Below are 24,079 nucleotides of genomic sequence, written 5' to 3'. Positions count from 1 at the left end.
AAAAATCTTCAAAATTACTCGATGGATTTACTTTTGATTTTTACTTGATACTCTAATAAACATTTGGGGTGATATACACTGTATATTTGTGAATTATGTATATCGTGTATAAACATTTACATAATATATAAAGGAGAAAGTTAGTTAACAGAAATCTCGAAGTTCCTAACCTAATGCTTGCAGTGTTTAAACAATACTCTAATAAACATGTGGACTGATATACAGGGTGGTACAAAAAGGTACGGCCAAACTATCAGGAAACATTCCTCACACACAAAGAAGGAAAATATGTTATGTGGACGTGTCACCGGTAACGCTTACTTTCCATGTTAGAGCTCATTTTATTATTCTCTTCAAATCACATTAATCATGGAATGGAAACACACAGCAATAGAACGTACCAGCGTGACTTCAAACGCTTTGTTACAGGAAATGTTCAAAATGCCCTCCGTTAACGAGGATACATGCATCCACCCTCCGTCGCATGGAATCCCTGATGCGCTGATGCAGCCCTGGAGAATGGCGTATTGTATCACAGCCGTCCACAATACGAGCACAAAGAGTCTCTACATTTGGTACAGGGGTTGCGTAGACAAGAGCTTTCAAATGCCCCATAAATGAAAGTCAAAAGGGTTGAGGTCAGGAGAGCGTGGAGGCCATGGAATTGTTCCGCCTCCACCAATCCATCGGTCACCGAATCTGTTGTTGAGAAGCGTACGAACACTTCTACTGAAATGTGCAGGAGCTCCATCGTGCATGAACCACATGTTGTGCGTACTTGTAAAGGCACATGTTCTAGCAGCACAGGTAGAGTATCACGTATGAAATCATGATAACGTGCTCCATTGAGCGTAGGTGGAAGAAAATGGAACCCAATCAAGACATCACCAACAATGCCTGCCCAAACGTTCACAGAAAATCTGTGTTGATGACGTGATTGCACAATTGCGTGCGGATTCTCGTCAGCCCACACATGTGAAAATTTACAATTTGATCACGTTGGAATGAAGCCTCATCCGTAGAGAGAACATTTGCACTGAAATGAGGATTGACACATTGTTGGGTGAACCATTCGCAGAAGTGTACCTGTGGAGGCCAATCAGCTGCTGATAGTGCCTGCACACGCTGTACATGGTACGGAAACAACTTGTTCTCCCGTAGCACTCTCCATAAGTGACGTGGTCAACGTTACCTTGTACAGCAGCAACTTCTCTGACGCTGACATTAGGGTTATCGTCAACTGCACGAAGAATTGCCTCGTCCATTGCAGGTATCCTCGTCGTTGTAGGTCTTCCCCAGTGGCGAGTCATACGCTGGAATGTTCCGTGCTCCCTAAGACGCCGATCAATTGCTTCGAACGTCTTCCTGTCGGGACACCTTCGTTCTGGAAATCTGTTTCGATACAAACGTACCGCGCCACGGCTATTGCCCCGTGCTAATCCATACATAAAAAGGGCATCTGCCAACTCCGCATTTGTAAACATTGCACTGACTGCAAAACCATGTTCGTGATGAACACTAACCTGTTGATGCTACGTACTGATGTGCTTGATGCTAGTACTGTAGAGCAATGAGTCGCATGTCAACACAAGCACCGAAGTCAACATTATCTTCCTTCAATTGGGCCAACTGGCAGTGAATCGAGGAAGTACAGTACATACTGACGAAACTAAAATGAGCTCTAACATGGAAATTAAGCGTTTCCGGACACATGTCCACATAATATCTTTTCTTTATTTGTGTTTGAGGAATGTTTCCTGAAAGTTTGGCCGTACCTTTTTGTAACACCCTGTAATGGAGGAAAACTGTTGGCAACAGTCTTCAAATTTTTTGACCAACTAATTTAAGCTATTGAGCTTTTTACATGATAGCTGAATAAACATTCAGATAACAGTATATTTTATGAACAACAGTCTGCAGGTTTTCTGTTAAAACCGACTGTACTATGCTGTGCTGAAAAAAAGTGTGGTTTCATTTTCTTTCTCACTGTCCACTTTAACTATAATAGCAGCACATTTAAACATTTTACAGATTATTTCTTCCATATGTATTCATTTTCCTTATATGTAATTAAAAGAAAAATTTATGTACAATACGCCAGTGGCAGTCTTAAATATTTGATTTGTTAACATATACCAAAATATCCATTCCAAAGCTTTTTCTGTTTTTCGTTTACTTTTTTCTGTTTCCTTTACTGCTATCTCAATATACAGGCTACAACCCTGTCTCACTTCCTTCTCAGCTGCAACTTCTCTATCATGTCATATGATTCTCATACTTGCAGTCTGTTGTGAATAACTTTTCAATGCCTGTAGTTTAAACCTGACAATGCTCAAGTCAATATTCTCAAATGTTTTCTCTAATACTATAAATACTGAAAGTGTATATTTGTCTTTCCTTGTTCCATCTTTTAAGACAAGAGATTTCTAAAAGCTGTAATTAATGGGATGGTGAAAGAAGAGAACGACAGGAACAAGCCTCAATATGAGTGTGTGAGCCAGCAGTCGATGGTAATGGAAGTACCAGTCGTGATGAAGTGAAGAGGATAATGGATAAAACAAATATTACACAATTGTCAGTTACTCCAGGTGAGACAGTGGCACAGACCTTTGGCAGGGGCTTAGGCTGTTGTATGTGGAGACCCCCAACCTCGACCACGCCAGGCGAGAGCGGCACGGGCTGGTTGACGCTGGAGTGGCTGTTGAGCAGCAGCAGGCTGGTGCTGTGGACCAGCTGGCTGGTGGGCGGCGCCCCGCTGCCCAGCTCAGCCCGCTCCACGGCGTCGATCACCCGCTCCGACAGCCACCAGTTACCCAGTCTCGCCAGCAGGTAGAACGCCGTGTTGGCCGTCCTCTCCCAGAAACCCAGTGGTGCCACCAGCGACAGGAAGAAGTTCTCCATGTAGGCTGGATGGTCAGGGTCCCCCATCTGCAACACACAGCTGCCCAATAATGCCACCAGCATATCTCCTGACGTTTATTATCCAGCAACATTCATTTGAATCCCAACATTTTTAATCTAGGTCTAACTGTGACAGTTGTGAATGTCAGTAACTGAAATATCCATAGAGATGTAACAGGACTCCTTTACTGAATTTTACGCAGTGAGACTCATAAGATTTTCTTCCAACACCGATTTTGTTTTCAGTTAGTAAAATCTAGTTGATTTATTAACACTATTTTGCTGGGTAACGTTTGGAACTGTCTGGCGGCGGAATACAAAGCATAAACTGTTTTAGTTCATTTTGCTTTGATTGGATAGGATGCTACCAGTATAAATAATTGTAATGGTCATGAGCTGCTTTCCCAATCACAGACTTGAATGATACTGACATACATTACATGCCACGAAGTGACGAGTATAAAGAATAGACAGCTGTGCTGAAAAAAGTGGATGATTATAAGCACACTAGACACAAAATTAGCCACACCCTACCACCCCGATCCCCAGCGTTTAACACATACTCTATGCATTACAATGACCTCCAATCGGCGAAAAAGACATTCCACAGTCTTATGAATATGTTACATATTATTTCTTTTAAATCAGAACGCAGAGTAAACCAATGATCAAATATCCCCATTGAATTTATTATTTATTTAAGCAGCAAAACACTTTTAGAATATGAAACACCACTTTAAAAAATATATTTTCTCATATCCTACAGAAAATGGGCGTTGCTGATGATGATTATGTAGATAAACTTCTTTGAGATAATATAATATTCTTGAAACAGAATGCCCAAAGTGGTAAGAAACATTTCCTGATAGAAGAACCTGAAAAGAGTTCCAATGCAGCACAAAGAAAAAGACAGCTGAATATCTAGCCCAGTCCATTATTACAAAAGCAAGAACGCAGAGAGGTACAATAAGACACTGATGAGGAAAATTTTTTGGTGAAAAATACCGAAAACATTGTTTCTCCAGACTCAAAGAGAAGGAAAGTTGATTATGCGATACAGCTTACAGATGTTATGGAAGAGCAGGAAGAAAATGCTATGGGAGATCAGAGTGAAGTACTGGACGATAATGACGGTATACTTGAATTCCCTGAACTTGCAAAGTGCAAATTTCAACTACAGAATGGCGTCTAGAAAGACGTAACTCAGTTTTGCATACTAATTTTGCTCGACATTGAGTATGGCGGAGAAATGCTAATGCCAATCGACATTTTCTGTTATAAAACAAACCTCAAAATGCTTATAACCGATATTACAATTCCTGGTAGAATTTAACGTGCTGAACGAAAAGGAATTGTGTTCACTACTGACGAAACTGACATGAAAGCTTATATTTGCATCAATCTTGATATGGGGCATCACATTCTGCCAACATTCAGAAGGAACTAGTCCTAGCAGTTCCATATCTTGCACAAGTAATATATCTTGACAGGTTTGAGGTCATTCGGAAATACTAGGATTTTGCTAACAATGCAATCCAGTCTGCACAGATGATCCTGCCTTCAAAATTAGACCTGTCGTATATTTTTTTAAATAAAAACTTTCAGGCATCTCTGACTAACACAATATTTCAGTTTGTTGACGAAAATGTGGGACTATTCATTCAAAATAAACCCATAAGTTGGGATTTAAACTGTGCTGTGAACGTACTCTTAAATTCTTAAACAGGAAAAATAGTGTCGGGAGGAATCAAGTTTGCAACTCTTCAGCTAAATAAAACCTCATTAGGACTCTTCCAGACAACTTCTTTGACTCTCTGACTGTGCTATTTTATGTGGCTGAGAAGATTAAATAACTCAGAGCAGCACGCACCAAAAGTAAATTTATGCCAAAATCATTGCCTCTCGATGAAGGTATGTAAAGAGGAGAAATATGGTCTCAGGAGCAGTAGTTTGACAGCCTTGATGTGGGTGGGTAATAAAGCTCCGTTTCTTCTGAGTAATTTTATATCGCCAATCCCAATAGAATCAGCGAAATGGCTCTTCTCTTTTCTGGCAAAATTAGTGTTTCTTGTCCAGCGAAGGTACACCATTCCAGTCAGCACACGGGGTCATGTCTCACAAGGAGGTTAGATACGAGATTGATAAGAAAACAAGAGTATGTACTACTTCAAGCACCTTTTTGACCTTCCTTAAATTAAAGTGCACAAATCGTATGTAATACTTTAAAAATTACAGTCTACTGATGTGAATATCTAGGAGACTATAAATTAATTGGAATTGAGGCATTGTGTTGCTCGAAGTCTATTGGGAAACTTCTCAAGCCGGATCGTGAAACGTTGTACTGCACTAGGCAGGTAGGCGAACGAATATATGAGACAAGTACTGCGTATACTAAAGACTAAATAATGAACTGCAGAGGTAAGGACAAAACGGAAACTCCATAGGCAGCTTGCGTGAATCTGTAGTCACCACATAGAGGATAAATCGACGTACAAAGCATCAATTGGCCGTCACCGTGTTTCTGAAGTGCAGTTCAAAGACTCCTCTTCGTAATAAAATTTGCAGGGTTATTATGCCGTGGTCGAATGTATTTCACCTTAAAACCTGACGTTTCGTCGCCGTCTGTGAAGTATACCTTTTCCGAATGTCCGATTGGCACCTGGGATCGCTGCTGACAACAACAGAATTCCGCTTCTGCGAGCTTCCACGCAGGGGGCCGCCGTCACATGTTTCAAATACGCAAGCGCAATTGGCTGCTGTCGACTGCCGTCGTCCGCTGTTGCTCTCATCCCACGGTGAAAGATGTGTACCAGTCTTTTAATGGAATTGGTGTAATTAATCTCTGTACCAAGTTTCACTGGTATAGACATATTACTTTCAGAGGAAACTGTACTTGAAACTAAAAATTTCAAAGTTTTCATATATTTTTTCAACCTACATTGACAATTAAAACTGTCGTCATTGCGGGTTCCTGTATGCTCCAGATTACGTTTGGAGGCCCTCTTTTGAAATCTGTCCTCTTCTATCATTTGTAGGGCACTTTTCTCTGCGTCCCACACCCTCAGCTGGGCAATTGATATACGCACATTCTTCATGTTCTTTGGAGGCACTATAGGTATCACTGAAAACTTTCAGCTTGCTGGATAATCCATGACTGAAACACAATACTGCAACCATGACACCAGCCTTTAGGGGTTTGAGACACATAAATCCTATTTTATCCAAGCGATGCCACATGTAGTTACTGAAACTTTCCTTGGGATTTTGAGATTTCCCATGGATGAATTAAGCAAGCAAGTCTCTGTAGATAGCTTTTAAAACATATGCATTGGTAGGGAATGCTTACGTCTATATTCGTCACCAGCGGCACTAATGTGGACTACATCATGACTCAGGGTTCTTGGGCAGAGAGAATTATAGGGATGTTCTGTTACCTTTAAACCTATTCCTTCTGTTAAAAATGCTTATTTCGCCCATATTTACGATCTGCACGAATAAAATATAACTATAAAACAATAAGATTATCTCCTAAAATCAAGTACTATTTCTAATCATTGTGAAAAGTAAAACGAAAACACAGTGCTGAACTGATGTTCAGCTGTTACCTGCTTTCGCTTAGCACCCGGTTCATCAACTTGCAAAACAGTATTCAAAGAATAAATAAAGACAAAGAAAATCTGTAGCAGCCAGTATTAACAGCTCAGTTGACAGCAGACAGAAAGGAGAGTGACGCTGTTTAGAAAATGCTCTTTCTTTCCCATTAATATACAACAAACATCCAAAAACCACACATATTCTGGTTCAGGAAGGACTGTAGTGTATGTTAACACAATAACAAAATCCTTATTCCGACGGATTTTCACTTCATGGTTCCCTTAAGGTGTCCTGAATGATTCAACCCTTTGAGCGCTGCAGACGTGGATTCCCAACACGCACCACCCTTTTGCAGGGGCTGCAAACGTCGCTAGCAGCTGCTGAGGTATTTCTAATGGGCGCTGCAGACGGCATTCACCGTCATGGAGTGGCCGTACCTGATCCTAATGACGGCTTTTGCTGCCATCCCGTCCTGCTACCTGTGGAGCTTGTAATGTGACAATGTGCCTTTTAGAGAAGGCCAGACATAGTCAAGGCGCAACTGTAGAGAAAGTGGACGCTTATGCCATCTGTGGGCCAGAATCGAAGGCAAAGCGGAAGTGCTTCCGCCTGGTGGCAGCTAAATTAAAGAACGCTATGCGGGAGACAGTGTTGGTTTGTGCTGCACTCTGACAGCGAAATAACAAAAGAATTAAACTAAATAATATTGTTACATGTAGTAAAAATACAAATGTAATATTACTTTAATATATGAAAATGACTGTAATTGAGTATTGTAATGCTATGGTATGTTTAATCGTAAATAAAGAACTTGGCGTAATGTAAAATAATGTTTAGGTGTGGAGGGAATCCCAGAGAATGAGAACAGTGAACAGGTTGGCGCGTAATATTGGCGGTAGAAGTAAGTTGGCATACCTCTGAGGCAGGACAAGTGTTAAGTGGCGTAAAAGTGTCTGCCGGTGTGTGCTACGGTAACGTTGCTAACAGACTATTTAGAAGTGAGCTGAAAACAGATATGGACTATGTTTATCGTATGGCTACAAGCTAAATGGGCACTAAGGCTTGTAAGACGCGGTATTTCGACAGAGATGGACTGTGAGCGCCAAAATAGTACGGTTTCCCGTTCTGTGGTACATGGCACTCACGGTGCAATGCTGCGTTAATTGCGACGAGTTGCTTGTGCTAACGGCGAGGTGTGAAGTGACCAGTAACCACATCCAACGGCGTATTGTGATCTCAATAACTGATGAGGTGCATTGGTGAGCTCACTTCGGTAGCAAAGAACTAGAAGTTATCTTACAGGAGTATTATTCCAAACAGTGGTGGTTATACCGACGCCGTTACCAGTACATTTATATTCTGTGAATCAGTTTGTCTAATCGTCAAACAAAGTTCCCTACAGTGTGTAAAGTTTGGAGGCAATAATAATTTTGTGGTTTAAATTGTATTGCCCGAGTGCAATCAATTATATAAAGGAAATAGTTCCAGTGATTTCTATGTGCTGCAACATCAGTGAAAAGTTATGGTGCGTGAGTGTCGGCGTAGCTATGTTGCAAGAGAAAATAGTCGGAATTAACGCCGAAATGGCTAGCAGACGCCGCTTCATACAACAGATGGAAGATGCCAAGTACTGTTCCACCTTAATTACTATCCAGCTTGATGTGGTGGCTCTTCACTACATTGCCATAGTCAAAAGTTACTCGGTTCCATCCGAGCAACGTGATTCTCAGTTAGTGTTTTCAGTAACTATATTTACATGCAGATCTATATTGTTCTTTAATTAAGCGTTCAAGGAAATTGCTGCCACCACATTACACATTGTGCCTCCAGCACAATGCAAGCTCAATAACATTAAATTCAGTAATTTTAATTTGTGTAGTTTACATTGACCTAAAACAAGTTCAAGTGTTTATCATGTGTGTTTATGTATTGTGAAACGATTTCAGGCTGTGGTAGTGTTTTAAATGAATAATGTCCTCCTGCTAGGCAATATCAAACATACAGAATTAAGTGCTCCCTGTTCAAAACTTCAAAGAGATTATCAGTGCCACTAATAATCAAATATAGACGTAAAAATAAGTTGGTTACGCGCCATTATCATTATTCATTCCAAAAATTCCGTGTAGTAGTTGGATCACCATAGGGTGTCGATTCAAACCTATTGGACGCGAGAGCCGCTTTCCGGAAGTCCAATTGTGTTGTGCGACTGTAAAATTGGATACGTCTTGGATTTAATTGAATACACATGCACAGCATCAGAAATTGATGTCCATAATTTGGGGAAACCTGGCGATACAGTGGCATCATAATGAAGCCATACTGTGAACGTAGACATGCTTAGTGTGTCAAGAGTTGGTATAGAAGTCCAGACTTCTTCCTCTGGCTTCACAACCATTACAGCAGCATGCGGTTCTGTACATAGCAACAGGCGCAATTTGCCGAACTACAGAAGAAATTGAAACGAGGAAAAGTTGAATATATGTCAACTGATACAATGCTTCCCATCAAGTGGTGCGACAAGAGAGAAGTGTTGATGTTGATTACCTGTAATACTACAGGAATGCGTGACACAGGAAAGAGAAACAGGAGGATGAGAAAGTAATGAAGCCACAATGCGTCGTCGACTATATTGCAAGTATCGGCGCAGTAGACCTTTCTGACATTCTATTAAGCTCAGTTGAATCTGTGGGTGGAGAGGTTAAATGGTACAAAAAGCTTCTTTTCATATCGTGGGCGTTTGTGTGTTGAATGCTCACACTCTTCGCAGATCGGTCACAGGGAGAAAAATACCATTAGGAGACTTTCATTTGCGTCTGGTACGAGAACTCGTGGAAGAATTTGCTACAGAATGAATAAGAGGCAGGAAAGGAAGACCTCTGATCACGAGAATAGTCTGCACTTTAATGGAAGGCACGTTTCAAATGTCATCCCAAGTGAACAGCATAAGAAACGCGTACTATTCCTTAGATGCGCAGTCTGCTCGAAACAGAATGTGTTACCAAAACCATGTATGAATACCAACCATGCAGCGTTCCGTTATGTGTTGTACCACGTTTTGAATCATACCACACAATGAAGAACTTTTAGCCGAGTTGCTACATCTGAAAGATGAAATAAAATCCTTCCTTGTGAAATAAGTATTTAAAACTTAAAAAATAAAAACAAAAAATGAAAAATAAGTACGAAATCACTGCCATTGCCTGTCCACAGCCCGGAGGAGGAAGAATGATTGGAGATATAACAAGAGCAAAATAAATAAATATAAATAAATAAAAATAAAAATACACACATTAAAAAACGTTTTGTGTCTTCCCAGTTCCTAGAACTCCTGAAGATAGACGTTCACTGCGGACATTGTGTCACAGACACGGTCCCTTTGACAGTTCAGAGATGTCACTACTAAACCCGCCCAAACATGTAAAAACCATGCATGAGCAGCGCCTACTAGATGGAGGGGGTCCGACAGCCAATCAGTTCTAATCATTCCACCGGGAAGCAGGTACACGGCTCATGTTGTCTGTAGTTCAACCATGCCTAGACTGTCAATACTGCAGTTCGATCACATCAGCATTATTACTTTGTCCCAGGAGAGGCTCTCAATAAGGTAAGTGTCCAGGCGTCTCGGAGGGAACCAAAGCAATGTCGTTCAGACATGAAAAAGATGCAGAGAGACAGTAACTGTCAATGACATGCCTTGCTCAGGCTGCCAAAGGGCGACTATTGCAGCGGATGACCGCTATCAACACCATGTAGCGTAGTACAGATGGGCCCAACAACATGCCGAATGGACTGCTCAGTATTGGCATTACCTTCTCTTCATCGATGAGTGTTGCATATGACAGACAATCGTTGGAGAGGTGTTTGTAGGCAACCCCGTCAGGCTGAATGCCTTAGACACACTGTCCAGTGACTGCAGCAAGGTGGAGGTTCCCTGCTGTTTTAGGGTGGCATTATGTGGGGTCGACGTACGCCGCTAGTGGTCATGGATGGCGCCATAATGGATGTATGATACGTGAATGCCATCCTCTGACCGATAGTGCAACCCGATCGGCAGCATATTGGCGAGGAATTCGTCTTCATGGACGACAATTCGCGTCCCTGTGGTGCACATCTTGTGAATGACTTCCTTCAGGATAACGACATCGGTCGACTAGAGTGGCCAGTATGTTCTCGAGACACGAACCCTGTCTGACATGCATGGGATGGACTGAAAAGGGATCCACGCCGAATCGCCATTGAGGAGTGGGACAATCTGGACCAATAGTGCCTCGATGCACTTGTGGATAGTATGCCACGACGAATCGAGGCATGCATCAGTGCAAGAGGACGTGCTACTGGGTATTAGAGGTACCGGTGTATACAGCAATCTGGACCTCCACCTCTGATGGTTTCGCTGTGTGGTGGTACAACATGCAATGTGTGGTTTCCATGAGCAATAAAAGGGGCGGAAATGATGTTTACGTTCATCTCTATTCTAAATTTCTGTACAGGTTCCGGAACTCTCGGTACCAAGACGATGCAAAACATATTTTGATGTGTGAAAATAAATGAAAACACAGAAATAACCTGAGAGTCTGTCCAGATGAATTACTGTGCTGACAAACATCTTATGTACAAACATGTGAAACATTCAGTCTGTGCTGACATAAGACCTTTATGGACACAACAAAAAACGAATTACTCATATCGATCATTTGAGCATGTGAATAAAGAAAATCTTGAAAATTCTGTAGAAGAAAGCTCTTTCAGTATTTCCATAATTTTCCAGTTCTCTAGGCAACTTTTCCAAGCTTTTCTGTCGTTTAAACCTTTCCTTAATAATTACGAATGCAACAAAAACAGAATCACCAAATTGGTTCAGCCATTTTTGGGTTTTAGTGAGACTAACGCACAGCAGTTCATTTTTATGTACAGAGATGTTACATACTGTATGAAGGTTAGCTTTATTAGATGATGGTCAGTTGCACACACTCACCTGTCTCTGAGACACAAATGTTAATTAGGAATTAAATGTGACATTAGATACTGTAGAAAGTTTAGTATTTCCTTATCGTATTCATAAACATCAGTTATATATCATCGTTTATTTCTAATGCATGATAAAAATTGCTGCCCCTATAAAAAGAATTCGGAAGCACTGGCTTCTTGGCATTGAAGTTACCCTGAGGATAATTTATTGGGTTAATGAGTTCAAAATACATAGTGATTAGCTTCGAAAGAGTATCTTGGCATCCAGATGCTTATCTCGAAAGTTGTCTGCGGGCGAATTACTGCACTAGCACAGATGAGTGTCAGTGTTTGTCCATTGTGGATTCTCTTCCATTTGTGCCTAAGTTAAATAGTAAAAGCTGATAATCAAGTATCAGTATGTCAAATAAAACTCTGTATGATCTTATTATGTTTTGCAAGAACTTATTGCAGATGAAAGAAAGCCTTTGATGGATAGTTACATGTTATCAGCATAGGCAGTTTCAGTGTACATTATGTCTGTCGAGCAGTTCATCTCCAGATTCAAAGCTATGGAATAAGTGTCCAGATACACTGTGTATATTTGTAACATCGATGACGAGACTAAGACTTCCAGACACTCACATCCACCCTGTCTCCAGAAACACTCAGCACAGGGCGAGGACAGCCGAGCGAAGAGCTCAGGCACAGACGACAGTCCTGGGAGATGGCTATTGGCGCAGGTACGTGGATCAGGTGGCCTCGAGGGTGCGCTGGACATGGCCAGCCAGACGCACAGCTGCAGCAGCCAAAGTGTAACCAGCGATATGTGGTTAACCAACTTTTAACTATAATTAACCATATAAAAAACGCATTTTCGAGCTCTTACCAGTGTGCTGGTGCTTTGTAATGACATATATTCACACGCCATCCCGCTTCGCGGCTGTACTGACCCTGTCACGGGCCCATGGCGGGGCGACGCATGAGGCGATGGCGACCAGCGGGGCGCGGAAGCGGTGGGCGAGGCCGGCCATGCAGTCCCCGGAGAAGACCTCGACCAGCAGCAGGTCGAACTGGGCGGCCGAGGCGAGCAGCCGGCGCACCGCGGGCGAGGCGTACGCGTCGCGGCAGTAGTCGGCCATGAGCGACCATAACTGCACCCAGTTCCGCACCCCGGACACCAGGGTGGCCTCCTCCACCGGCAGCTGCGCAGGAACCGCGGCGACACTGTACTCGAGCGCAGCGTGGTACCAGAGCTACTTCAGCACATTCGACGAACAGCACATTCAGTGACAAAGACAAAATTCATCATGCCATACTGTGATGCAGGATGAGCAAAGTAAAACAGGCCCAGAAGACATTTGTAAGACTGGCTTGCAACTGACCCTTTTCAATGTTTAAAATGGCAGTACCCACGAGTTGCCTATATTTATTATTTTCTTGTAACCAATAATGTCTGCAACTGTGGTAAAAGTCAACTCTTGCAACATAGCTACACTGATTAGCCAAAACATTGTGGCCACTGACCATCGAGACATTCGATGCAGCTTTGCAGCGTGGTGTCAACCTAGCAAAGATAAGTGCTGCAAATGCGGAAATCCATTGACGGCTTTGACAAAGGGAAGATTTTTACTAAGCAGAGCATGTAAATGAGTATCTCGTAAACGGTGAAGCTGGCCAACTGTTCGTGCACTACTGTCGTGAGCATCTACAGGAAGAGATGGAAGGACAGCGAAACTGCTACTAGGTTCTAAATGGTTGGACGTCCACGACTCTTCACAGAACATGTTGTTCAGAGGTTTGTCTGCTCTGTAAAATAGGATACATGCTGATCCGTGACGTCTCTGCCGAAAGAGCACAGGTGTTTCAGAGCTCACTATTTCAAAATGGTTCAAATGACTCTAAGCACTATGGGACTTAACATCTGAGGTCATCAGTCCCCTAAACTACTTAAACCAAAATAACCGAAGGACATCACACACATCCATGCCCGAGGCAGAATTTGAAGCTGTGACCATAGCAGCAGCACGGTTCCAGACTGAAGGGCCTAGAATCGCTCAGCCACAGTGGCCGGCAGCACACTAGTCATCATACGTTGTTAAACACGGAGCTCCGCAACAGAACACACCTACGTGTTCATACATTGATCAACAACATCGTCAGTTATGATTGCAGAGGGCATGGGACCATCGAGATTCGATCATCGATCAATGGAAATGTGTTGCAATAGTAATCAAAGACACGCTTAAAGCTGCGAACCACCTGCAACCATTGATGCTTGACATCGGGAAAGACGCCAAGCATCTTTCATCAGTATAACTGTCTGTGTCTCGGTGCCAGAACCGTGCAATTCTAGGTTCACTTCTATCAAAGGGAAACCCAAACCTCAAACTGTTCCACCACACGTCTGACTCCTTGATGAGTTGAAGTGCTTACAAGCTGTTGGGTCCTGTCACTGCACTCGTGCCTTTTGATTCAGTACGATAGTACGATAGCTTTGTTCCGCTAGCTGCTGACTGAATTCGATAGAAACAATAGTACGCCAACCGTTTTGCACAGCGATTCAACATTCACGATGGCCACTGCGTAGCGAACAGCCATAGTGCTTTAACACACAAACTTTCCTTTTTAATTAGTAGTTTTATGAAAAAGTGTTTTTCCTGATAAAATGGAAGTTTGTGCAAGGTAGGGAAACATCATGTAAAAAAAACAAATGTTCTTTTTTTCTACATATTTCTACTAAATACAAATCTAATATTAACAATACAAATATGATATTCAAAAGTTAATAGCAAAATGAAAATTTTAAGCAGGATATGTTCCCTTGGAACTCCCATTTCCTCTACTTTTGTATGCCCTTCTTTTATTCATAATTAACATAAGATTTAAAAACAATAATCAATCTTCAACAAATATGGCTCATGAATTCCAACTAAAGGGCTAATAATACATGATGAAATAAAAGGATAACATAGCTGAAAAGCGTTGTTAATGCAGATTATTTGTTAATTCCCTATAATGTTCTTATATTTTTATACTAGATTCTGATTTGCTATATGAAATTGGTTTATTTACTGATTAAACACGAAAACATGACTCTCTAAAAATTATGAACAGTATTTGCGAATTTCTTTACTGTTGGATGGCAAAAATGTTGAATTTCAACGGAAGTTGAAAGAAATGCCTATAGCGAAAATCGAACAATAGCCTATTGATTACAAGACTAGAAAACTTCATGTTAAGTTTTTTATTGAAATATTTTATACTGCTGAAATACAATGAACTACAATATTGTGGAAACGCTAATATGAGACTTGATCACAATCAATACATCCTTGGAATTGTATATGATAAGCAAAAACATTTTTTGTTTAAAGAAATAGAAAAGTGAGAATACCACACTATGTTTTGTATAGGCAGCTGTGTAATTTTGTTATGGTCAATCTGGGTGCATAGACAAACATTTCGTTCTTAACAACACTTGGAAAGCCTCAAAGTCGATTATGTCGAGTATGTTTGGTAATTGCATTGTACTGTAGTAGTGCAGACAGCGAGGTACTTCTGAGGGAGAAGGGGAGGATGGGGTTAGAACAGTAGCGTTGGGCCGCTTTGGATGCTAGGGTAGGTGTGGTTCAACAGCTGAAATGAAATGATCGTACAGCATTGTTGGCCAGGAGACCCCATGTGGGGTGTTCGTCCGCCGAGATTGCAAGTCCATTTTAGCTGACACCACTTCGGCGACTTACGAGTCAGTAATGATGAAATGATGATGAAAGACACACAACACCAAGTCACCTCAAGGCAGAGAAAATCCCTGACCCCGCCAGGAATCGAACTCGGGACCCTGTGTGCGGGAAGCGAGAACGCTACTGCAAGACCACAAGCTGCAGATGGTTCAACATCTGGAACCTACACATGAATGCAGATCTGTCCTAACTTGTAAGCTACAGATAGCAGGTGCACATATGATGATATGAACAAGTAATGACAGTACTATTACATATCGATCAATATAGTCATTCAGAGTCAATAGTTACTCACTAACAACATTGAAAAAGAAATATACGGATAAAGAAAGGATCAAACAAAGATAGCCAAGATCGCCCAGGCACTGCCAGAAGCAAATCTCACACAACTAAAAGGGGTAAAAATTTAGTGTAGCAGACACTATCACATATTATGATTCTTACAGTGTAAAATAAACGACATGTGTCATGTGGAAGCTATGTCAGCTCTGTAATAAGGTGTTCAGCAGTATTACATAAAAATTAAATTTTCCTTCTCCTGCACCTTTATGAAGTTGGTTATACTTATACAATTAGTTACATTTCCGCCCTTCCTCTTTACTTTGTTCATGGTTCACTAGAATAGCTACCAGTTCCTGTACTCTCCATAACAAAATTTTTAAAGAGATTTTGGCTTCTTGGTCTCTTTCTTCCGACAATAATTTAATGTCATTGCATACTGAGCCATGGCTGCCTCATGCTATGCGCTGGATTAAACCTTCGTTGCGATTCTGTGTTTAGTCTACCACGGTTATCACGATTATGCTGTTATCCTCTCCTTTCACAGGTGGCAGCAGCAGTGTGTATCGATGTTCGCACCTTGGTCTATCTTTGACCTGGCGCTTATAGTTTCCAGCTGGGCAGGGTGCGATCAGTCAGTCGGTTGGCGTGGAGCAGCGAGTAATTCTCCATGGGACATAGTTCGGCCGGGGCCACTGGCAGTCTCTATGGAGTGTCGGAGTGTGGGGGGCTGTTCACATTGCTACGAGGACTGTGGCTTACCGACCCTGGACACGAAAATCGAGTTTTGATTAAATCTACCAGCAAGTCAAGACTGTTCACAATGTGCCGTTTGGTTCTCATTGTTGGCTGCTGAGACATTCCCGCGAGCAACAACGTGTGTGTTCGAGTTGGCGAAGGTTTAGCCACTGTCCGGTGGAGTCTAACTGTATTTGGTTACTTGCAATTGAATTGCACCAACGGAATTTTCTGCCTTGTGGTCGTTAACGTTTCGGTTACCTGCCCTGGCCGTTGACGTAAATTTAGGCATTGTCCTTTCCTCACTGTGTGGTCGCTGTCCAGCACAGTGTGCAGTGCGACAGCTTAATGTACGCTGTCTTGTGGGCGTCCATTCCTTTTACGTTTCTATTGAACTTCCGGTTGTGTGCTGGTCGAGTGGAGAACAAGACACCTTGTCGGTGGGTCCGTTGACTGTCTGTTGGATGGGTTGTTGTCGAATCGAGAATGGTTGGGCCAACTGCTTGTCTCACCTAAGTGAACATTAGTATTTCAAGTGCTGGCCGACCCCAGAAACTTCTGAGCGCCGTTAGATGCACTGCCTTTTCTTATTTTCTGTTGTGTGTATTTTTGTGGGTCATAGGCGATGGTTTTGAATTAAAGTTGAATTGTTTGTTAGTGTTTTTTAACTCATGGGACTTCAGCCCCTTTAAAATTAAAATTCCTTGTTCGTCAAATGTTAGATTGCTTGTACCTGCAGCCTGATTAAAATATAGTTCAGAGATAAAGCCTCAGGCCTACCTGCCTACTAAAAATTATTTTAGTTGTGTTTTAAGTCATGGGCCTTCAGCTGCTTTAAAATTATAATTCCTTGCTGGTCAAGTGTTCGATTGTTTGGGCTTTCAGTCTGATTAATATATTCTTTAAATAAAAAGTATTGGGCATTCCGCCTAATAAATATTATTTTAGTTGTGTTTTAAGCCATAGGCCTTCATCAGTGCAGATTGAATGGGGCCTTCAGCCTAATTTAAGATAAGGCTTTGTTGTTTAAATTTATTGTACTTTGAATTTTGAGTCATGGGGCCTTCAGCCATTTTTAAATTAAGGATCTTTGTCTTTCATCCATCAGACTGTTTGGGGCCTTCAGCCTAATTGAAGATAAGGCCTTCTGCCTTGTGTTCTTTTATTTCATTTTACCTTGAGTCTTAAATCATCGGCCTTCAGCCGTCTTTAAATTAAGGTTGCTGATTTTCAAGTGTTAGATTTTGGGCCTTCAGCCAAATTGTAGAGATTACATAACATGAGGCCTTTTGCCCTATAAATATTCTCTTTACTTTCTGAATTTTGAGTTAATGGCTTTCAGCCTTTTTTTAAATTAAAATGGTTGTGCCCTTAAGGCATACGATAGTGTGGTGTATTCAGCCTATAACCAAGTTTAAGAATTTGTACTGTAATGTCTGATCAAATAAATTAAGTTTGAGTGTAACTGACAGGCGCTCACTTTGCCCCCTTTCTGCAATTCCAACTACCTGTCCTGTCCTGCTGATTTAGCAGGACGTTTCAGTACCTGTCCTGTCCTGCGGCTTTAGCAGGGCGTCGCACATACAATAGTAGGTGCCTGATTATAAAGAACTTTCCCCGACTCTACAGTTCATGAAGACTGCAGAGGCATGCTTCGTAGTAAGGAGAGAGCAACGAGATAGCTCGATGTGTGCAGATAAGCAGATCTGTACGCCACAGTCAGCTGAGATAGCCACTACTTCAGGACGAAATGGTGGACTCACCCAGTACTCATGACGCGAAAGAGTTTCTGAGTCAGTGTCATCTGATTTTGTGCGAGTGGTAGGAAAGAGGGCCACCTGGCAGGCGACCCTACTAGAGAGAGTATGTCTCGTGCAAATGGAGCTGACGAGAAATACGGTTCACGCAGCGAAACTGTGATGTCATAATAGCCGGCTTGCCTGCCACACATTACGAATGCTCGGCTCCATGCAGGACCCATGGGAAATCCATATGCAGCTGAAAAAGTACCCGCTACGTGTTTTAACTTGGTCATATGATACCGTGAGCTTGCATGCATTTAAATGTGTGGTTATGAATTATTAAAATCGGCTGAAATACCCTGATCAGCTAGAACATTATGACTACCTGCGTAATAAACGGTATATATAAATTTTGAATGGATAACAGTGGCGAAGCATAGTGGCATGGAAGCAATGAAGCCTTGGTAGGTTGCTTGAGGGAGTTGGCACCACATCTGCACATGTGCCACCGTCAGTCACATCCCAGAATAATGTGTTCGATCGGGTCACCTCTGGCGAGTTTGTAAGGCAGTACATCAACTGGAACTCGCCACTTTGTTTTTAGAACCACTCGATCACCTTCTGATCTTGTGACATGGCGCATTAACTTGTTGAAAAGTTCCAGTGCTATGGGAAAACATAATCATCATGAAGTAGAGTATGTGGTGTTCAACTAGCTTATGATACTCCTTGGATATCATGGTGTCTTGTACAAGCTCTACTGGTCCCATGGATGCCCACATGAATGTTCCCCAGAGCTTAATGGAGCTGCCACAAGCTTTCCTCCATCCCACATTACAGGTGTCAATGAGCTGTTTGCCCAGAAAACGACTGATTCGCGCCCTCACATCAGCATGATGAAGAAGATATCACGATTCAAAAGACCATTCAACGCTCTGCCACTGCGCCAACATCCAGTGCCGATGGCCACGTGACCTTATAAGTTCTATTGGCCAGTGTCATTGTGGTAAGATTAGCGTATGCCTCGGTTGTCGGCTGAGGATATCCATTGTTAGGAGTGTTCAGTATGCTGTGTGTTCAGACACACTTGTGGGATACAAAGCATTAAAGCCTGATGTTCGTTCCACCACAGTTCATCAACTATCCTGTTTTACCAGTCTGCCCAGCCTAAGACGTCCATCATCTGCAAATGAGGGGTTGCCGCCAAACCGCATGACGTCTGGACGTGGTTTCACCTTGGTTTCACCATGTGTTGAAGACACTCACCACAGGACTCCTCAAACACCGGAAAAGTCATGCAGTTTCCGAAATTCTCGTGGCGAACCTCTAAACCATCACAGTTTGCCCTCAGTCAAACTCAGATAGATCGCGACCCTTCCCCATTCTACATACGGATAGTACACTCACCGTTACTACGTGCACCATGCGTGTGTCTGACAAGCAGTCGCTCCTCTCCAGGTGACGCTAATATCGCCTGGTCGGGTTTATGGCGATATTAGGTCGGCGGTCATAACGTTCTGGCCGATCAGTGTACCCCAGCCAGAAATTGTACTGACTCTCGTAAGACCTGTAGTGTGACACGCTGAGACGTAGGTACTACGGCCTCTCTTGCTCGTGGTTCGCGAGCAGGAAACTTACGTAAGGCGGTGGAACGTGGCCTTGGTAGTCGCCGCGATTGAGGCTGACGTCGGTGTAGTTGGGCAGTGGTGGCTGCTGGGGGAAGTGTGAGATGACGGTGAGCTGGTGACCCCTGGCGGCCAGCGCGTGCAGCAGCGGCTGCACCAGCCGGAAGTGGCTGGCTGCGGGCAGCGGCAACGCCACTAAGATGCGCGCGCCCTCCACCGGCGCGCCCGCAGGGCACAGTAGCAGGACCAGCGCCAGGCGCAGTAAGGTGGGGCTGAGAGGAGCCAGCGACATCTGTAACAAGTGGCGGCGCCTGTAGTACCAGCCGCCTGGCTGCAAGCGTTACCGGTACTGAGAGCACATTCACTATCTGCAAGTTCCTTTTAGGGCCAACAAGACTCTGGTGCGTTTCGGAGGCTCCTTAGTCTCGCTTCCTTCATCTTGATGGTGTTCATTGCACAGCACTGAAGGCTTGTACACAAAGTTATCTATTTCTTGGATATCAAATACGTCACCTCGAAATGTGCGAGACATAGAGGAAAAGTCACATGTAACTGAACAGAGCATCTCTCCGAGTTTAAATCGTATGTTTCTGGACGCACATCCACATCTACATCTACATAGATACTCCGGAAGCAGAGTACACTTTACCACTACTATCAATTCGTTTCTTGTTCCACCTGCAAATACAGCGAGGGAAAACTATCCATCTATATGGTTCCATACGAGCCCTAATGTCTCGTCTCTTCGTGATCCTTATACGTAATGTATGTTGGCGGCAGTAGAACCGTTCTGCAGTCATCTACAAATGCCAGATCTCTAAATTTTCTCAGTAGTGTTCCTCGAAAAGAGCACTGATTTGTATCCCATTTAAGTTCGCCAATCATATCTGTAACACTTACGAATTATGTGAACCTACCAGATACAAATCTATCAACCTGCCTTTGAACTCCTGTGATGTCGTCCTTTAATACGATCTGGTACGGTCCCAAACACTCTATCAGTACTCAAGGATAGGTCACCCTTGTGTCCAATATGCAGTTTTCTTTTTAGATGAATCACACTTTCAAAAAAAGTCCTCCCAATCAACTGAAGTGGACCACTCGCTTTCCTACGCTACAGTCCTCACATGCTGGTTCCATTTCATGTCGCTTTCCACCTTTACACCCAGACATTTAAGGGGACTTGGAACGCCCTATCCCGACAATGTTCAATTTAGTGGCATCGCTTCCTTCTGTTTCAGGAACCACTGTAGCCATTGGCATGAAACTCTTACAGGACATTAAACTGCGTCTTCTGAGTCTACTGAACTACAATAACTGCATTTCAGTCACTGCTTTCGGAAATACTGTTTTTTAGCTGAAAACTTAAAATTTTGTGTAGTTTTTGTATGTTATCCTGAATAATTTTAATTAAACATAACATTATGTTCTTCTTTTAGTTCAGTTGACTCAGGATACGTATGCTATTACTCCCATAAAATTTGAATACTGTACTCGAAGTGGTTTCTGAGATTTAGGGAAAAATCCAACAGAAAATGTAAATTTTTATGAACGGCTTCTAAAGTTTCAAAGGACTGCAACTCAATATATGCTTAATTTTTTTTTATTTTTGATCACTCGGAAGCACCTTGCATCATACTGCATATCATTCTCTCGATCTTTTTCAAAGTTTTTTCTTCTTTTCTTCTTTCTGGACTCCTTAGTGGTTCTCTGATGCAGATTGCTCCAGGATTAATTCTCATATGATGTAGCACTTTCACCCTACTACTGTTGCCATCATTAAAAGCAATAACAGCATGACTGACCCCACACTTTATTGTCTTCATTCCAACAAAAACGTTTTTTGGTCATCAAGTCCATATAAGATTATTGAATGACTCATTGGGATTTTGAGTCTGACCAAGCAGACACTTCTTCAGAAATTCAGGATTTTCCATGTCTCTGTAAATAGGTTTTATGATATCCATGACTGCTGCTAGAATGAAATGTTTATGGTTGTGTAAAGTACTCATTTTTCATCAGTTGATTGTGGAAGAAGGTAGCCCATACTGCCTCCTTCATTTTCAATAAATCTTCAGTATTATTTCTAGTGGCCATCCCATAATACTGCTGCAGTTCATCAATCATTTTGTCTGTCAGCCTGCGTCTTATGGTTTTATTATCAGAAAGTTTATTGTCTCTCAAACTTTGTTTCAATTTCCTCAGTCTGGTGCCCATCCTCTTCTGGACCTCACCAAAACAAACATGTAATTTAAATTTTATAACGTCCGCCCCGGAAGCTGAGTAGTGAGCGTGATGGAATGTCATACCTAACAGCCCGGGTTCGATTCCCAGCTAGGTCGGAGATTTTACTCTGCTCAAGGACTACATGTTGTATTGTCCTTATTATCATCATCCCCATGGCCATGCAAGCCGCCTAAGTGGCGTCAACTCGAAAGACTTGGACCAGGCGAACGGTCTACTCGACGAGAGGCCCTAGCCACATGGCATTCTACCTTTATAACACAGCAAGCCACAGCCTTCTATATAAAAAATTACCGATTTTATTAGATCTTGAAGTAATGCATGTAAAAATTTTGACATTTGCATCTGATGTAGATTATATTTAAAAAATATAATAAAATACTTCCCATGTGAGTTTGTAAGTGATATAAATATTATTCAGAAAATTGCAAATTTTATAATACGATAAAAATTGGAAAATGTGAAAAAATATTTTTTCCATTCTAACTCTCCTTAAACCATGTCACAGTGACAAGCAGTGATAAGCAAGTAATGTACCCAAACATTATGCAATTATCTTTCCTACTCATCTGCATTTACTTACATGTTTCTACATTTAGTACTAGCTGGCATTCTTCACATCAACTACAGATTTTGTCTAGGTCATCTTTTATCCTCCTTCAGTAATTTCACTTTGTACCTTCCCATACACCATAATGCCATCAACAGCTATCGCAGATTGTTGCTTACCTGGTTCGCCAGATCGTATATGTATATAGAGAATAATGGCGGTCTTATCACAATACACATATCTGAGAACCTATTCCATATGGTCTTACCTTTACTAACAGTCTACAGTGCACACCATGTCAAATGCTCTCTGGAATATAGCAATATGGAACCCGTCTGTGCCTTTCATCTATAGTTCACAGTATTACTATTATTATTATTCACCTATGGGCCCAATAGGACCATGCGAGGCACAGTCCATCAATGTCACATTAGTTGGTTGGCGTTTATTCGCATCCAGATCTGTCTCATCTTTTCAGAATGAAGCCTCTTTCTTTTATCAGACCACCGTGTTCCAGTCAATTTTCTAATTTCCCTCTGACCAACTTTCCAAGCAAATACCTTTTGCCTGAATGTTTTTCTATCTATAACCTCTGCCTTAGTTACAACTGCTGCTTTAAGATCTTCCTTAATTGCAGCAATCCATTTAATTGGTTGAGTTTTGGTCTTGTTTCTGTTTCTATAGAATTCTACTGTTTGTTTTGTCAACCTAGTGGATGTCATTCTTTTAATGTGTCCATAAAGTTTCAGTCATCGTTTTCTTATGTCATCATGTATGTCTATGTATACTCCTATTTCCTTATTACTTCTCAGCCTATAAGTTTCTCCATAAGTATTTTGGGGCCTAATATTTTTCTAATAAACTTTCTTTTCTTTTCTTTACTTTTCTTTTCTTTTGAATTTCTCCAATATCCCTCTTTCCATTTAAAATTAAAGTTTCTGCTTCAGAAAGACTTTCAGTTTTGCTGTAATGGCTAAGTTTACCGAATTTAGGAAGTGATTTTTTGCTATAAATATTTTGTGTTAATCGGAATGCAGTTGCCATTTCTTCACTGCGATCTCCATTTGCAGCTTTTCCAGTACATTCTCTTCTGTGATTTCCCCCATGTATTTAACCTGAGAACCCCTTTTTATTCTTCCATATTTTCCGTTCAAAAATTTTGGTGCTTGTTTGTTGCATGTCATATATTCCGTTTTTTCGAATGATACATGTGGTCCTACTTTTCCCACAACTTCTTTTAGAATTTCAATTTGTTTCTGAGCTATGGTAATATCACTTGTTAAAATTTCCAGATCACCTGCAAAGACGAGGCAGGCTACTCTAATATTACTTCTGCCTAGCTTGATTCATTGAGCTATAATTTGAATCGACCTTTGCTCTCGCCATTCTGTAATCACCTTTTTCAAAATACAGTGAACTAATAATGGGAAGAGTCCATCTCCCTGTATATTACCAGTCTTTATATCAAATGGTTCAGAAATTTCTCCACTGAATTTAATTTAGAGCTAGTGTCAGTTAAAGTTTCCTTAATCAGTGTTAGAGTTTTATTATCTATCTTTCCCGCATTTAAAATTTGGACAAGAGATTCATGATCAACTGAGTCATAGGTCTTTTTAAAATCCACAAATGTGCATAAAATATTATTCCTAGTAATTCTTTGGTGCCAAAGGATTAGTTTTAAATTAAGTATTTGTTCCAGACAGGATCTGCTTG

At 41.7% G+C, this 24,079-nt stretch overlaps 1 protein-coding gene across 1 annotated transcript in view; it reads right to left on the bottom strand.

Moving 5' to 3' along the window:
* The window catches only part of LOC124616652 (UDP-glucosyltransferase 2-like), a 98,839-nt gene that overhangs the window by 45,449 nt on the left and 29,311 nt on the right, over positions 1-24,079 (bottom strand). The window contains exons 2-4 of the mRNA XM_047144981.1: positions 19,586-19,864; positions 12,396-12,647; positions 2,608-2,928 (exon numbers count right to left, since the gene is read on the bottom strand). Coding sequence (XP_047000937.1) covers positions 2,608-2,928; positions 12,396-12,647; positions 19,586-19,864 — 852 coding nt within the window. The remainder of the gene's footprint in view (positions 1-2,607; positions 2,929-12,395; positions 12,648-19,585; positions 19,865-24,079) is intronic.

Source organism: Schistocerca americana, chromosome 5, assembly GCF_021461395.2.
Source record: "Schistocerca americana isolate TAMUIC-IGC-003095 chromosome 5, iqSchAmer2.1, whole genome shotgun sequence".
In the NCBI taxonomy this organism is placed as follows: domain Eukaryota; kingdom Metazoa; phylum Arthropoda; class Insecta; order Orthoptera; family Acrididae; genus Schistocerca; species Schistocerca americana.
Note: the sequence above shows the minus strand (reverse complement) of the source record. Positions and strands in the feature narration are given on the sequence as shown.